Source organism: Orbicella franksi, chromosome 4, assembly GCF_964199315.1.
Source record: "Orbicella franksi chromosome 4, jaOrbFran1.1, whole genome shotgun sequence".
Lineage (NCBI taxonomy): Eukaryota > Metazoa > Cnidaria > Anthozoa > Scleractinia > Merulinidae > Orbicella > Orbicella franksi.
This window is the reverse complement of record NC_138148.1, coordinates 29,033,986-29,051,684: the sequence shown is the minus strand read 5'-3', so window position 1 is coordinate 29,051,684 and position 17,699 is coordinate 29,033,986. Positions and strand designations below refer to the sequence as shown.

The 17,699-nt window shown below is 39.5% G+C and overlaps 1 protein-coding gene across 1 annotated transcript in view; it reads left to right on the top strand.

Annotated features, from left to right (window-relative positions):
• Positions 1-17,699, top strand: part of LOC145485093 (lysosomal-trafficking regulator-like) — a 61,477-nt gene that overhangs the window by 783 nt on the left and 42,995 nt on the right. The window contains exons 2-18 of the mRNA XM_081463735.1: positions 62-153; positions 3,653-3,806; positions 5,252-5,345; positions 6,013-7,482; positions 8,096-8,255; positions 8,575-9,844; positions 10,339-10,557; positions 11,264-11,571; positions 12,033-12,117; positions 12,275-12,341; positions 12,636-12,745; positions 13,416-13,597; positions 14,348-14,926; positions 15,295-15,472; positions 16,155-16,350; positions 16,709-16,877; positions 17,283-17,421. Coding sequence (XP_081319861.1) covers positions 62-153; positions 3,653-3,806; positions 5,252-5,345; positions 6,013-7,482; positions 8,096-8,255; positions 8,575-9,844; positions 10,339-10,557; positions 11,264-11,571; positions 12,033-12,117; positions 12,275-12,341; positions 12,636-12,745; positions 13,416-13,597; positions 14,348-14,926; positions 15,295-15,472; positions 16,155-16,350; positions 16,709-16,877; positions 17,283-17,421 — 5,472 coding nt within the window. The remainder of the gene's footprint in view (positions 1-61; positions 154-3,652; positions 3,807-5,251; positions 5,346-6,012; positions 7,483-8,095; positions 8,256-8,574; positions 9,845-10,338; positions 10,558-11,263; positions 11,572-12,032; positions 12,118-12,274; positions 12,342-12,635; positions 12,746-13,415; positions 13,598-14,347; positions 14,927-15,294; positions 15,473-16,154; positions 16,351-16,708; positions 16,878-17,282; positions 17,422-17,699) is intronic.

The following is a 17,699-nucleotide window of genomic DNA, read 5'->3' as shown; positions in this document are numbered from 1 at the left end:
ATTTGGATCCCAGCAACGAATCTTAAGTCTACTACCACTTTTTGTTTGTTTTTACTCTCAGGAGAAAAGCAAACACCTGGAGCTTTTTATGGTGGCGTTTTTACACGCCTATCGTGCTGCAAAAGGGGATTTGAACAAGGTTTCAAGCTTTGGGTAAGAATAATAATTGGACTTCTTATTGGGAGGTATGATTTAGCGACAGAATAATGTAGGTATTGATCTGTGAAGTTCTGATTGTTGTCAGCTATGTTAGACTATACAGCTACTTGTAGTCTATCCCCTGGCTGCCCTCAGGAGAGGAGTTTTGTATCTGAGTACACTGTCTTACATCTGATGTTAAACAAACATCATCGGGGAGCAGGGATTCTGAACTGGTGAGATCTCTCGTTTTCCACTAATGTGGCCCAGGTTCAATTCCAGCCTGGTGCCATATCTTGGTTGAGTTTGTTGTTGGTTCTTGCCTTGCTCCGAGGGTTTTTTTCCGGGTTCTCCAGTTTTTCTCCCTCCACAAAAACCAACATTTCCAAATTCCAATTTGACCAGGATAGAGGACCCACCCAAAAACCACCTAAGGCTGATGTGTTTTTCTCTCTAAATATTTTAATTTATTTATTCAGAGACATGAGCCATAAAACTACAGGTACGCCTGTACCAAAAAATCTTCAAGAGTGATTGTATGGGATCATTCGGGAGAATGCCTGTTCCAATTTTGACAGAATATTGGACCGGTAATGAGAGCAGTCTGATTGGTTGATTTTAGTTCTTGGCCCTCGACTGGACTACATAGCCTACCTGTGTAATAAAAACTCTCTATAAATTACAATTACACATACATACTTCCTGTATTTAGCCGTTCTCCTAGACAACCCTGGAGGTATATGTGCTGATGATTTAGGGTGCATTCCAAGATTAGATTCTTAAATCCAAATATGTATTATTTGTGCATTTCTTTTCTAAACTGATTGAGCTAAAATCTCTTGGATCATTGTGTATTTAAGGAGCCAAAAAACCCACTCTGGGCAAGGATTCTACAGTTCGTTTAATGCACCATGATCTGAGTAATCTTGAGTAATTTAGATGGATTAGGTTGAACTTCAGATGTCTCTCTAGTGGAGAAAGAATACAGTGTCATTAGAGAGATGCCTGGCTATTTAGCCTTGACATAATATTATAATATATTAATATATTATTGGAAACAAAGCGATGTAATATTGGTGGTCTACTTATAAACTTATGATGTTGTTGCCTAGCCTAGCACATGACCAAAATCTGTCTAATGCGTATATGAATAACAAAGGTTTCTTCCTCCAATTTAAATATGCAAATACACGTCAAATTAAAGAACAGTAAATTTTTCATGTGTGTTATTAGCAAAAAAAAAAAAAAATTACACGTTATTTCAGTTGCACATTCGCGTTACTCGCACTGTACACATTTACTACATGCATTTTACACACATTTTACACAAGTGTAGGTGCTACAATCCCTGTGACCAGTACTGTAGACTGCCATTTAATTTTTTTTTTTTACCGCGACTTACATTTGGGGTCCCTATGAAGTGACCCTTGCTACTGTTAGTGGTAGATGTACACCACTGTACAAGTGGTTGTGGAGGGAGGGGTGGATAATACCCTATTGGTTTTCAAGGTTTCTTGGAATTTTTGAAAGGGGAATTGACAGTCTGCTGAATTGGCAGGTTATAGTAATGCTAATTTTTTAGAGTTTCCTGGAAAAGCTGGATCAACGAACACCGGATCACAGGATCAAGGATCAAGGATTAGTTCAAAATAAATCAAATAAATTAAATAAATCAGTAGACATGATTGAGTGCTTCACTACGTGACTCAGTCAAGATCTCTCATATGCTTAAGTGAAAATAAGAGAAAATAAGCGAAATAGGCACATTAATATAAAAATATACTCAATACTGAAAAAGCCATACCACTTTGTGAAAGTGCCAGTTGTTGCCTACGGACTAGCTCTGAACTATTAGGACAGCCATTGAAGACAGCTACAGGGCAGGTTTATTTGAATGTGCATATGCTATATTGGAGAAGAAGTAGCAAACGGTTCAATTCACAAAATTTCCAAATTATCCTGAATGTTGGTATGTGATTGTGTATCTGACTTAAAAACACAAAGCCATTTTTGACAACTGCTGGAGTGAACAGCAAATTTTCAGCTGGTTTAAGTTTATCTCTGCAAATTTTTACTGACCTCATATCCTTAAAGGAAAAGCAGATGGAATACATCTGAAGAATCACTTGCTTAGAAGAAGACGTTTTACATAGTTGTCTTGCCGACGGGATTTGACAAAGACATTATTTGACAATTGATTCGGAAAGTAACATTGTTATGAGACTTGTGAGTCCCCTGATGTATACACAGAAGCAACAAGTCGAAAATCTCAAGAACACACATTGGAGAATTGAATCAGTTCTTAGTCTTACGTGATTTTTTTTCTTTAAAGAGAGTACCTGACAACTAACGAGGAAAAATGGTTTTTTTTGTCACGGATAAGCAGAGTAGACAGAAAGTTTATTCCCACACTTGATCACTTCCGATAAAATAAAAGACTTTGATGTTTGCCGATTCTCTGTTTCTCAACAGCTTCAACAGGGGAACTGCACAAATGGTTAAGCATGGTTTGCAAAAGCAGCTGTGCTTAAAAAATCTGTGATGATCCTTGTATAAGTAAACATGTAAATCATGTTTTCCTGCGAGCTGCAAGATTTTCTGGTGATTGATGTACATGTAGCATAACACAAGATAACATCGCTGTTGACAGACAGGCATTTTTTGCCCTTGCCCTTTCCACCGAATTTTACGCTACCCCCGAGAACGCTTGATCACAAGTTAGATAAGAAACTGTCTATTCTTGATTCCAGTATAGTTTTCGGGGATTTTCATTGCATAAACAATGCAAACGTTCTCAAGATGTTCTTAAATTTACACGATAGAGTATTTTGATGAATCAAACGTGGACATGACCAGGAAACCTATCAGTACAGTACTTGCTTGTTGTGATATGGTATCAAGTTGCTTGTCACACACTCGTGCGACTTAATCTGATGCCACATGCAAGATGTTGATAATACATAAGAACTGCTCATTATTACAAACTGAGATGTATATCATGCAATAAGAAACCATTGTGATACAAAAAATGCCCTTAAGTATTTGGGTCAATTTGCATTTCTTTACCTTTATTTTATGCATTCATTTTAAATACAAACGAAAAAGTCTCACTAGCAGACAAAACCGGTCGATTAATAAACTCAGTTGTACAAGATTTTTAGTTGTTGCTGCATGCTGCCCACCAGTATTCTTACTTTACAACAATTTAAAATTGTTAAAATAGATCTTGACTGAGTCATGTAGGGGAGCAATCAATCATGTCTATTAATTTATTTATTATAATTTCTTTGATTTATTTTAAACTGATCCTCAATCCTTGATCTTTGCTACCTGATCCTTGATTCGGTGATCCGGTGATCCTTGATCATTTTTTCCAGATGAACAATTTATAGTCCTCTGGGGCAAATTACTCAATCCATATCGCATTTAATTTTGAAATTATTTTAATTAATTAAGCTGGCATGGCTGTATTGTGCATCTTTTACAAAACAATACTTGTGTGCTTCTTCTGTAGTGATATTTACAGTGTTAGCAATGTGTTGACAAGTGAGTTCCAGTCTGCTATTCTTCTGAAATGTCAAGATGAAACTGAACAGTCATTGGTGGAATATCTTTGTCATGGGCAAGGTCTTCTTCTGCTTCAGATGTTGTGCATTCTAGCGAGCAAGGTAATTGCGCAAAATAAATTGGTTTACATGTACTGTATACGTGTATATTATATTATCTTTTTATAATGCAGGGCTGTCATTAAGTTTTCATTCACCTGTAGCCTTGATCTTCACACCCATAGCAAACTTGTTACTTTATGGGTGAATTGTATCAACTACAGGCCAGTTATCCTGTAACATCCAGGGTCCATCAAACATACTCAGCTGTAACAGGTGTTACGGGTTACAGCCCTTGTTAACAACCCTGTAATGTATTTTTCAAATTGATTCCATGTTGCTGTGCTTCTGTTCAGTAATAGATCACAGATGGTGTCAAAATACAGACCTGGGGTGGATTTATGGGTGGGGCTGGGGGGGGGGGGGGAGGGGGGAGGTGTTAGACTGGGAGGGCAACCCCAATTAGAGCACCAAAAATAGAAACAAAAATTAAAAAAAGATTGTGACTACTATGGCAGAAATAGTTTAAGACAAACACTCTGGACAGGTACCTCATTGTTAGTAATTTTTACTTTGTTACATTGGTAGTACTTCTAGTGTAACAGTTTTCAATTAAGTTCCAATTCTCAAATTGCAGCATTTGGGGACATGCCTCGTTGATTCTACAACCCCAAGGTACAAGCCACCCCCCCTCCCCCCAAACCCCATGGAAAATCCTATATCCGCTCCTGAAATGTGGTATGAACAAGAAAGTGGCACACAAGCAGTTAGGCGAGTGTGTCACTGAAGTGATCTTGATGCATGCATGGCAACATGTAAGCCACTTGTGTTATTAATTAATATAATAAAGAAACAAACAAACTGTATCTGGTTGTGAACACCAAAGCTTGAGTGTCTTATTTACAGATATTACAGTAACTAAGAACACTGACTTGAGTTTCAAGAATCAAGGGCTGAACCACACTTCTCCATTATTTTATGCATGCTACATGAAGAATTGGAGCATTACTTGATGGGTTTGAGAGGGCTTGTTGAGAGGTACATTAGGTCCTTGGGAAGCGGTAGTGAGCTGCTGCCTCAAATCAAATCCTGGACCTAACATCTTATAGATATAAGTTTGTTGTTGGTCCTCATCGTTGCTTGAGGGTTTTTCTCCAAGTTTTGTGGTTTGACTCCTACTACAAAAACCAGCACAGACTCCTAAAAAAATTTATTAATTCTACATGTAACAATCAATCTTGATATGTCTTGATGAACACTTTTATTAATCAGAGCATCATGAGCACCTCAGAACTCTGTGTCATAGGGAAAATAAAAATATTATTAACAAGCAAACATTAATTTTACATTTACAATTATATTAGTATATGATTGTATGTTACATCTTTAATTTTTTTCTTGTCAGTTCTATATCAAGTAAAGTAATAATTATTAATAATTGTAATTTCATTGTATTTAATATAAAATATGTTTGACTTTAATTAACATTTAGAACTTTTCTTTGCCAGGTTGCTGGAAGTAGATTAGAGCTTTCTAATCTACTAGTTTCTCTGCTACCTGTGGTTCTCAAGGTGCCGTTACAAGATTATGATCCTCTTTTTGGTATGGTCAAAACTTTTCTGTTTGTTTCAAAATGAAAATTATGTAGTTTGTTTGACAATTATAATGGCAGTGCTTAAAGCAACCACAGTTGGTCGTGGCCATTATGCAACCAGTTTGAAATTGTCCGACTGATTTTACATACAGTAGTATGGTAATGGATGTCATGTTCAAACAAAAATTGAAAAAATTACTCAAGTCAGCTGTTTGCCATGAAGATCTTGTTTACAGATCATGTTTGCTTTGAAACATGTCAAAATCCAAAGTCCTAAAGATCCTTGTTTTGCTAAATGCTCTTAACATAGACTCTTCAATATTTCTCTTCATGGAGAGAACATGAGCTTTGAGACTGTCCATTAATGCATTGCTAAGTGTTCTAATTACCTCATGTACATGTTCAAGTACATGGCTGCACAAATACATGTACACTGTATCAGTATGCCCACAAGTTGAGTTTCTGCAAGTTTCTTGTGGGGCCAAATTTATAATGTATGCCCAGCCAAAATAGACAGGTCTTTGAAACTATGTGTAAGTTACATTGCATGTACATGTCACTTAAAGAATTTTGATTTTAAGTGATGTAGGACATGTACTGTTGTTCAAATTAAAAGTCATCCATCATGACTGATTTGCACTTGCTAAGATTCTGTGCTTTCTCCCATTCTTTTAGGATTGGATTTGATCTTTGCTGATTTTGATGAACTTTGGTGGGACTCAAAGAGCATCTCTCGCCACAATAGCATTGTCAAAGACACGATTCTTTTGTCCTCTCAGGATCCTGTTGACTCGAACCTGAATTCTAGTCATCTTCAAAAGCAAGGTCATGAAATTGATAGCGAACCCCTGAAATCAGCTGAAGATGAGATCGACAGAGATGACCACCCTCTCAACTTCCCATTTTCAGTCAAGGACAAATCTGAAAGTCCCATCACTACAGAAGAAAGTGACGCGTACACAAGCCTCACAAGTGTGACAGACATTGATGGCATGTTAAGTACTAATGTTAGCGAGTGTTCTGATGCAGAAATTAGCAGTACACACACAAATGGAACCAAGCCTCCTTGTAGTGGTCCCCTAAAGCATGTTATTGAAGGAAAAGATGACAACACTGTACATTCTAATTTGGCTGCTGAAAATGTTACTAGAAATGATTGTAGCATCAATAACTTTCAACTGGCACTTCTTCTTCTCTCAACATTGGAGAATCTGGCATGTCAAAGCAGTTCGTCCCTTCAAGATTCCGACCTGCTAATGCATACGAGTGGCCAGCTCATAGACATTCTGTATACCCTTAGTGATGCTAAAGATCACAGTGGCGAAGTTCTTTGTGAGTGGGATCCTGCTGCAGCTACTGCAATTCAGCTTGCAATATTAAGAACAGTTTTTGCAATTCTCTACACGGCATGTAGAAATCCAAAGGCTGCCAAACAGCTGTCAAAGACTTCGTATGTCCAGAAGCTCTTGGAGGTGATCTCTGGGGGTTGCCTTGACAAAGAGTTCTTAACAACTCTACAGCACATTGAACTTGCTAAGGTTATCACTGAAGCTGGTGATCATGGAAGAGATCTGGAGTCAAAGTTGTTTTGTTTGGATTTGTGGAGAACGTTTCAGCAGGAGTTGCTCGTAGGTTGCTTCTTACAAGGCCTCTTACTCTTTGTGATGACTTGCATCCACTATGGCACCTTGATCAACTCAACTGTATTTGTACTGTGCCATGAGATTTTTGAGCAGTTCTCATCTAACGGGGGTTTTGAATTTGTCACCATATTGCTTCTAAAACTGGATGAAGTTTATTCACAAGAGGTGAGTTCTGAGAACAAAGATGGCCAGCTTGATTGGAAGTTGACATCATTATCTTCATCTGCACGGAGAATAGAACAATACCCAAGGAATCTAGCAAATCGGATGGTGAGGAACTTGGGCAGGATGATCTCCATGTTAAAGAAAGGCAAGAGTTGTTGCAAAAGTTCTAGAGATGTCGTTCCTAGAAAAAGTTCTGTTGTGGCATCTGGGTGGCCTGTGGTTGTAGAGGATGACTTTGAAATGGGTATGGTCTACCCCCAGAGTTCTGAGGTGGAGGAAAGCTCAGAATCTGCTGCCGATATGGAGTTTGAAAAAGCAAAGCAAGACCAGTTTCCAGGTTAGTGCATGTAATGAAATGGAATTTAAAAAAAGCACACCTCCATAAATTGTGTGCACACACGTTTATGGCTATTATTAGCTCTGGACAATTATTGCTGGAAAATAGCCTAATGGATGGAAAACTTGTCGTATTCTTGGTTTTCCTCATCAACAGTGAAGCAGGGCTCGAAACGAGCGCTGTCCAGTTATCTGGAACAAGTAGATTTTCCTGCTGGACAAGTAACTATTCATCCTCACTTGCGTGATGGGCACGGGCCCAAACAAGTTGTCTGCCAGTTTAAGTAAAAATAAAAGAGTAATTCAGGGCAAACAAGATTTGAGAGCTGCTTGTCCAAAGGGAAGTTGCAAATTCAAGTTTTGTTCAAGCTCCGGAAAGTCATGTAAAACGTGCCTGCATGTAGGAATAGTTTGTTATTTGCTTTGCCCTGCAGGTGATTTAAGTCCATTGCAGCTTTGCCCTCTCTCTAGCACTTGCCCAGCAAGAGAACAGCCTTTTAACCTTGGGACATAAACTTCTTACATAATCGTGTACATGTGTGTCTTGTTCATATCAAATGTCTTTTCTATAATAATTAATTAATTCATTGTTATATATATTTTTTTAAACTTAGAAGACCTTTGTACAGTGTCCAGACCTGCCATTACACTACTGACTGTTGTCAAGGAGATCAAAAATCCAAAGTTGAGGATGAGCATACTCACCTGTCTTGAAAAAGTTGGAATTTGTCGTTGTGTCTCACCTGACGTTCTAGTGACCACTCTTTTAAACAAGTAAGAATTATTTCAGGAGTTATGTGTTTGTTGTTCTGTTAAGAGTTACATCAATCGCATGTACCTTTACATGAGCCTCCTCTGCACGTGTTCCAGTCCGCTCCTTAACCAATAGAAGAGTCTTTACATTAAGTCTGCTAATTGTACATACATTGTACGCTCGAAACTTACTTTTGCTAATATACTTGGATTTGCAATACATGTTGATGCTCTCATATTAATGTCTTTGGGAATGCTCGTACATTTGAATCGATCCTTGTGACTTGTCGCAAACGAATATCACTGACAATAATTTCGTTCCATTTTGTTTCACTTTCAGGTTTGTTGACCAATCAAAAGACCTTCAAGGTGTTACTCTAAGCCTTATCAACCAACTGGTGCTCACTGAAATTGATCGTGTAGAGGATGATGCTGATGTATTGCAGTCTCAAACTTTTCATTCTAAAAGAGTGCAGAGATTTCGCACCAAGTCATCAAAACAAAGTCCTGGGCGAAGTGACAGTGGTTTCTCAGCTAGTGATTTCAGTGCCACCGCACTTAGAGGGCATGTTAGAGATCTCAACAAAGATGGAAAACCACTCTGGACGTGCCTTTCGCAGTACTGTGCCCTTGTGTGTTATAAGGACACACACGTGGCTGTAGAGGTTGTAAAGGCACTCAAACCCTTGGCTACTTTAGGATCAAAGCATCTAAAAGGCGAACTGTTCCGTATGGTAATTCTTCCTTGCATGTTACGCTGTGAGGGAGTTTTCACTGAAGATGTTGCTGAGCCACTTAGAAAAATCAGAGCACGCAGTTGGTCTGGATCATTCAGTTCAGAGTGGCAGGAGAAGAGAGTTACGTCGTTCATAGGAAATACGTTTTCTGGCTTTCCGAGAGATGCTAGCAATCCTCTCCTTTCTGAACAACTTCACACAGAAGATGGGGTGTGTAGAGACGTTCTTGAGCATTGCATCTTGTTGTTGCCCTCACTTCTTACCTGCTTGGACTCACGAGAACTGTTTCTTAACTGTGGTGGCTTGAATGAGCTGCAGTGTTTTCTAGCACTACCACAGCTTCAAGAGCCAGTTCTTAATGTGCTTGAGTTCCTTGCCAACATGGAAAATCAGGAGGCATCAAGAAGGCTACTCCAGGTAGAGGGAGGATACCTCAACACAGGGTCGCCAGAGACAAGCAGTGAAGAGAAAAGTGATAGCAAAGTCTGTTGCAAAAGCTTTCTGTCTTTGCTTCAGTACACGACATTCTTTGTAGAGACAGTAAATGAAGGGGAGGACAAAACACCACAAGTCTCTCAGGTGGTTTCATGCCACCCCGCTGAATCATCACTGAGGGTGAATGTTTGGAGGTCATGTCTTCAGCTGTTGGTTTCAAATGAGTTGTTCTGTGAACTGTTTCTCCAGGATGACGGAATTGTGTACAGCTATCATTTGCTGCATTGTTTGTTCGAGGTATTTCAGGGTCATGTTTCACCTGTTGTTACTGCCGAGAATGAGGATATTCCGTTTTTGAAGGATCTTGTGGGTTTGTTTGAGTCTGTTTTACCAGTCTGTATGAGAATGGCGCACATGGAATATTGGCAAAACAAAGAGGTAAGATAGTCTAACATGTTGGTTTACTTAGCAAGTACGCCCTTCCGGCTTCGGCTTGACTAAGTATGTCGAGGGAAGCATTTATGTTAGAACATTTACATGTAACGTGTTACCTACAAGTGCGGGTACTGTAAGATGGTGGTCAAGAGAGAATTAAAGAATAACACTGGTCAAGACTTTTGAGTAACATCTTGTATGTATCTACTAGCTATGCAAAGCTTTCGTGGTATACCGTAGAATATCCCAATTGTCACTTATTATTTTCTTGGTCGTATATACATGTGCACTCGCTTTTATACCTTGTCATAGAAAATATAGTGGCCATACTCAATCAACGCGGCGTACGCGCAGTGCACGATGAGAAGGCTTGGTGTAACACCGTCGAGTACACACTGGCTTTCCTGTATTGTGACGGGCTGTATTTTCCATAAGTTGGTGTAACTAATTATACACTGACTGACCGTGATATAATTGGAACCTGCTGTGTTCCGCAGAAACTTCCAAGTCTTGAGCAGCTGGTAGAAGAAGCAAAGCAAACGTTTTCAGAATCTGGGATTTTGCAGAAATTTCTCAGCAAAGGAATAAGTGATTGTTTTCTCAAAGCGTCAATGTGGCAACTGGATGGGATTGTAAATTCTGCTCAACTGAACTTTGAGATGAAACAACAAAGGGATGCAGTCCTAAGGAGAGGAAGCAATGGCGACAGTCAAGAGGTTTGCTAAATGGAACTTGATACCAGTAGATCATGACGTTTGTTCATCTATGTATGTATATTTTAACTTTCCTTTTTCCCTTGTTGTTGCAGCAAGAAAGCCATGTAGATTCACACCTGTAAATTGCATGTTTCTGTTCATAGGCTAGATTTGTGTGTGTTTACTGCAATGAAAGCAATTGATGAAGCGAGTCAAATTAGCGTGCTATCAATTTGCCCCGTTGAAGGGCTACCGCTTCAGATGTCAGTTATTTATCTAAACTGACAGTTAAATTTGCATGCACTAAGGCTTCTTGTTTCATTTTTTCATTGCCTGCCAAGAAAGCGCAGCCACGTGTGGGTATTCTTGTGTGCCTTTGGTTTGTCAAAAGACGTGCACATACAATGTAGTATTGTTTCGTACGGTTTGTGTTGTCGGACGTCGCTCATTACTAACTGAATCTAGAAAGAACTTTAAAATATGGCAGGTAATAGTGGTGAGGATTCGCTCGCTCAATCCTACATCCCTTTTGTCGTAAATGTTTTGTAGCTACAATGTAAGATAAAGGGAACAGCATTAAGTTGAGTTTTGAAGAGTAATATTTTACGCTGTTGATTGTTTAGTAGTTTTACGTAACACCTAAAGACTATACTGTGTGTACTTTTGCTTTAATTTACGAAAATAAATTCATGTATCGTGATTTTGAATCATGTTGTCCTAATCGTAGGAGTGGTCACATCCTTTGGAAGATGATGATGACGACGACGAGTCAAACGGCAACGAAAAGGGCGGCAATTTGATGCTGGAAGAGGGTTATGATGCAGATCAAGAAGAAGGAGACTCGGATAGGAGTGATGAAACAGAACCGAAACTTATTAAAAACAAGAAGCAGCCTAAACAGAGAAGACAAAACGAATACTCAAAGCAACTGCAGATCAGAAAGGGCCTCGTTATTTACCCACAGATTCCCACTATCCTACTGCAGTTGTTGAAAGTGTGCTATGGCAGCAGACTTTGTGCTGGGGATCCAGAATGGTATGCAATTACGTTTTACATGCAAGCACCCTCGAGGTGTCTTAATGTCCTGAAATAAAGCTATTATTCAATACCATGTCGATGGTGATGAAGCTGATAATGATAATGACGATGATAGGGTGATATCGATGGTAATGACAATAATGATGATAGTATTGATGGTGATGATGATGATGATAATGATGACGATGTTGATTGTGAAGGTGAAAGTGAAGGTGGTGCTGCTGATGATAATCGTGATGCTGGTGATGCTCTCCAAAGCGATGGTGGTTGAGATTGATGCTGTCACCATTGCCCCTTTTCACAGCCACACCCACCATAATTACCTACGGTACAAACGTGTTGCAAGATTCGCCTCTCCAATCGACTAATGAATCAATTTGTCTTAATTTATTACTTGACAGTTATTAGCGTAGACACCAGAGCATTCTTTTAAACATCTTTTTCTTTTACTTTTCTAGTCTCGTTGTCGTGCTCCATGCTGTAGAGAATCTACTTTTCTTGCTACGAGATTGTGAAGAGAATTGTAACAGACTCTGCCAGCATGTAAGTTACATGATTTATGGCCTGGAAGATAGGAGAATTGTCTGCGCTGTACAGATTAAAATTTCCTCCTGATCATTATTTTGACACGAAGTTTCAATGCATTCGTCTCGGAAATCATGCTATACAATGATTATTTTGTTCTCTTTGTTGTAAACAGGGGCTCATTGAGATCCTGCTGGAGTGCTTTCATGATGCTATGACAATGCACGATCAAGCATTGAAAGGCAAGACTTTCCTTTCGTCATTACTAAAAGTACAAACAAACAAACAAACAAACAAACAAACAACCAACCAACAAATAAGGAAGTACAGTTTTCTCACTGAATACGCTTTTATTTGAGCCTTACACACTGTAGATGTATGTGTGCACATATCTTACTTTGTCCTAGTTTAAGAAGGGATTTTTGAGTAAAGACGAGTTTAACACGTCTTGCTTTTGTCCATTAGAAATCAATTGAAGTTTGTTCAAAACTGTGAAATTAACGTTATATTACTGCAGTGAATATTTTTTAATATAGGCCTGCAGTCTCTTGTTGTTGAGGTGTTTGTGTGCCTTGCAAGTAACAGTATCAGTGCAGCAGAACTATGGAAGTTCCTCACACTGTTCAATTCTCCAGAACCTCCTGTGGTAAGACAACTACAACAACATAAAAACAAGAGTAAAGAATAATAAATCCTCAATTTAGGAGATCAGCAATGCCGTCTTTCAGTAATAAACTCACCATATTGAGCGTAAACTTACTTTTTCCTTGCCTAAACGTTCTTTTTTTCGTAGCAAATCAGAGCTCTCTAAAAACCATGACTTGTTAATTACGGCAGGATTCTAAGAACGTATACAAAAGTTTTATGTGGGAATTGATGGGAATGCGTGACCCTGTAGGCCCAACTCTACATGAATGCAGTGAAGGAATTTGTTGTTTAGTAAATGGTTTGAATGGATGAATGGATGAATGAACTCAAGAGTATCAGTAGTTCGTATACTGTGATCGTCCGGTTGAGGGTGGACGGATCGAAACTTGCTTGAACGGACCCATGACTGCTGACAAACTTTACACGAGTCTTTCAGCCAATGCCATCATGGCTAAACTGACCAATCACTTTCAACGGACCAGACTCATAACATCATCGACTGACTAACACTATTCACTTGACTCTGAAGATGACTTCCGCTCAGGCTGTCAACACGCCAGTCACCAACAACAGTTCTTTTCAGAACGATCCTCACCCGGACGATCACACTATGAATTTCACTTTTAATTTGTTGTTGTTCTTTTTTTTTCTTTGCTCTTGATGTTCAGCACTTACTGTCCGCTGCGTTATCTGAAGTCGCTGCTAAAGCTAGCACCAATTGTGGTCCAGCATTCGTGATGTCATTTCCCTGCTGTGCTAAGGGAGTGGAAAGAAGGGCTACTGCAGTTACAAGTAGTAAAGTGGCGAGTGGAAAATGGAAACAAATAAAGGGTAAAAGATCTATTAAAATGTAAGTTGATACGTTGAAAGATCATGGGTCATTTTACCTGCTAAAGTATTTGCTCAAGGCTACAGTGTATGTACATAATGCAAACATATCATAGAAAATCTCTAATTGGTGGGAGACATGTTTATGAAAGACTTGAGGTAGTTTTTTCGAAGCTCAAAAAATTGTTAATTGCTACCTGCAGGTCAGACACTCGCTAGTCTCTGCAAATTTGCTCTAACTTGCTTTTCCACTTTATTTTGCATTCTCTATAGATCTGTTTGGCTAAACGGATGTGGCTTGGCTATGTTGTTTGTGTGAAACATCAATCAATTAATAAAGGAACAGTCTATTGCCATACTCTTATTATAAAGAATTCGTGACAAAAGAAATCTGACACCCGAGAGCATTTACTGTCTTAAACCACGGTCTAATTTAACAACACTATACTACTAAAATGAGTTCAGTTAAGCAGCCTCGCGACTCTTTCATATACTGTATCCATTGTCTCTGTTTCTCCATAAATGTTCATATTTTCTTCATATAATTTTGTTACACAAATGCACATGCCTCACGAGAATCGTGTTATTTAGTGATAAGTGTTTGTGAAAATGGGCTTATTCGTTCCCCGCTGTACTACTAGCATTATTCTAGCTATTACTACATGTGACGTACATGTCCATATTACTTAATTTGGATGCACAAGCCTCGTAAAGATACTTTTTAATTAGTGTCAATTGTTTGTGAAATGCTTTTACACTTTTCCTAACCCAGCAAGTCGCACTCTCCACAAGGAAGTGATGGCAATGTGTCTACTGATGAGGACAGCATGCAAAGTGGTAGCTCACCAAGCACCAGTAGATTAGCGATCTCCGAGAGCCCAAACAGGCAACCGAAGAGTATTCACAGGAAATCGAAATCCTCAATGGTAGGAGTACAGCGCCGGGGTAGTACAAAACGGACCACACGTAGGCAAAGTGGGAGTTCCAACTTTGCAGCTTGCAATTCTGCTGAATATGAACTAAGCGAGATAGAACATTATGAAGGAAGGATGAATTTGCCATCGCCGTTTCTGGTATGGTCTATTCAGTTACCATTTCATGGCAGTCTGCCCCGTTCTGAGAGGGGGTTTAGTTTAGCAATGTGGATCTGTTTGACTTGTCCAGACCTGGGTAACGAGTTTGAAGGTGGTTTGAAACATGCCAGCAGCACTTCGCCAGGGCAGCTTGGTAAGACGGGTGACAAGATGACGTTGTCACGACGGGAGAGACTTGTTCACCTTTGTTCACTTGGCTCTGGGAAAAGCCTATTCGAGTTGTGGACTGCACCTACTGATGAGTCTCTTCTTGTGAGGTATGTAATGTTTCTGGTATGTTGTCTAAAAACAGACACAGTGGGCAAGTATAGTTTTCGTGTTAATTAATCCATGATGCTGGTAAACAAGAAGGATGCAAAAGAAAGTTAAGAAACAGAAGTTTAGTTTCTTGGTATACAAATGTAGTTTGTGCTAGTCACGGCATTCAAAGGTTGCTTATTGAAAGGGCAAACATTCCAGTAACTTGTAAATCTCTAAAGAAGCGTCAGCAAGGACCACTGACTACGAATCCACAATTTGCTTATTTGAAATCAAAGTTGGTAGTGGGAGTTGGCAGTTTCCTTCAGTGTTTGTTTGTGCATACATGGATTTACGTTGACATTACTATCATTGTATTTTTTCTCAGATGGACAAAGAACCACAAAGGCAGCAGTTTTCCGCTCGTAGTTCTGAAAGAACGGACGATTAGAGTTCCTGCTCTGACAAGAGGACAGTGGCATCACCTTGTGATATCCTTTACTCTGCCTAAATTATCAACAGAGGAACAAAAGAATGTGGAAGGAGAAAGGCTGCCCTCATCAAAGGTCCGCCATTATAGTTAAAAGGACAATGTTACGGATGGTACATCCTGAAACATTTGGGCGACATTACTAATTTGTCAATTATTATTCATCTCGACGTTCCTCACATTTAGCCATCCTTGGTTTATTATGTTTACTGCGCCTTTCAATAACATGCGAACTCTAAAATTCAAAGCTCAACCGACAAATGCTCAACTGACTACTGCCGCGCACTGTTTCGTTGTTTCAACTGTGCTCAACGATTTGATAACCGCGCGCTCGGCAGTAGTCGGAAGCTGGGAGGAGCCGCCGCACATTTGATTGATGGTAGCGAAAAAAACATTTGTCGGTTGAACTTTGAATTTTAGAGTCCGCATGTTATTGAAAGGCGCTGCGGAGTAAAGGCGATTTTACTCCCAACTGAACATGACTTAATTCACGTTGACATGGCCCCTTTAAGATCACTTCATACAGCAAGGCGGTCACACGATCACAGTAGGCCCTGAGATTTCATTACATGTCGTTGTTTTATAGGTTGATAATCAACACCCTGCTCAAAGTGGCTCAATCTTGTTGCTGAAGTGTTGTTTCTGGTAGCTTGAACAAGATCACCACTTATTAAAGAATTAACAAGTCATTATTTCAACTTTCCAGTCCTTTGGTACTTGGTCATTAATGTCCAGCACACAATTTTGTTTTGTTGTAGCTCCTTGTTGTGGTCGATGGCACTGAGTCAACAGTTCATGACTTTGACCCTCCCCTGCCATGGCACGAGGAAGCTAAGTTTACACTATCAACGCTGCTTCTCGGCCACGTGACCAGCAGCGACAGCGCTAAATCTCCCAGCATGAAGGCTTCCTTTCACGGAGGATATCAGATTGGAAATGTGTCTGTTTTTGCAGGTAGGGTGCGTCACTTTATACCAATACAATAAAACTGAACCAACAACAACAACGACATCAACAGCCTATCCAAAATCGCGAAGTGCCATGATTGCAGACTACAAATCTTTCTTACCTGGTCTAAAACCTCAAACTTAGAGTGTTACTGTCATTAGTTTGTGTTTTTTGCATTGTAGACGTGTTCGCACCATTTTATGTTAAGTTATAGCCTTATGATAGTTGAATTTCAACTTCATAATTTTAAAAGAGTTCAAAGAAACTCGAGGTCTTCAACTTTAAAATGAAGGGTACATGTACCCTGCACTTCAATATCTCGTTTGCCATGAATTAAAATGTGAACATTTTTAATTTGCCATAGAGAAATCGTTCAAAAGTTCAAAACATGCCAAGACGACGTCGTTGTCATGCAGTGATTGGCTGGTAGAAAAGGAGGAAGCATTCTATCTACATTCCTTGGGACCTAACAGCGCGAGCATGGGGCAGCTGAGCAAAGACTTCAACTTGTTGCAGGCGCAGACCTCAGACGGGTGAGTTGAAGACAGAAACCTCTTCACTGAGTTCCACTGGCATTATATTATACGATGTCTCCCTGGACAACAGATGGTAGAATTTTCCTTAGTCAACAGTCGTGCACAAATTTACATTTTAGATTCATCTTTATGCATGTAATGAAAAACGAACGGCTGTAATGTTCTCTAAATATTTTGTCCACCCTTCCTCCGCTGAATTTGTTCTCTGTAGTCCCGAGTTCAACTCCTCGGCCGTACGATTTAAGATGGCGGCTGATTTGCGTTCGACCAGTCGGAATTCTTAACAAGTTCATGTTTTATTTACAGTTTCTTTTTTTTTTTTTTCCTTTTCTTTTTTCTGACAATGTTCATTTGGTCTATTTTGTTACGTTGAAGCTTTGAATTGTTGTGTTCTATTTTCAGCACCACACAGCCGTTTTTAGAAGCCGCCAGTTTATGGTCTCGCGTGGCCATCACTGAACAAGCTGTTGCCGCAAACCTTCCTCCAGGATTCCTCACGAGTCCTCATGTTATTGTTCCTGACCTGGAATATTCCCTCAAGGTTAGACAGTATAAGACAGCTATTAAGAGTACTAGTCACTAAAGCGTCTCTTTTAAACAAGGGGCAGAAACCGATGTGTGTTTAGGAATAGTTCGCCTGAACGCAAGTAACGTGTGTAGAGTAGTAGTATTTTGTTTAGCGCTTTAATTGACAATCTGAACTGAAGATTTTTTCACTAAAGGCAAACTTCGCGAAGAAAGGTATCAGTAAACGTAAATGACTAATGTAGAGCGACAACGGCAACGAGAACGTCACCAAACAAAAGGTTTACAGAACAA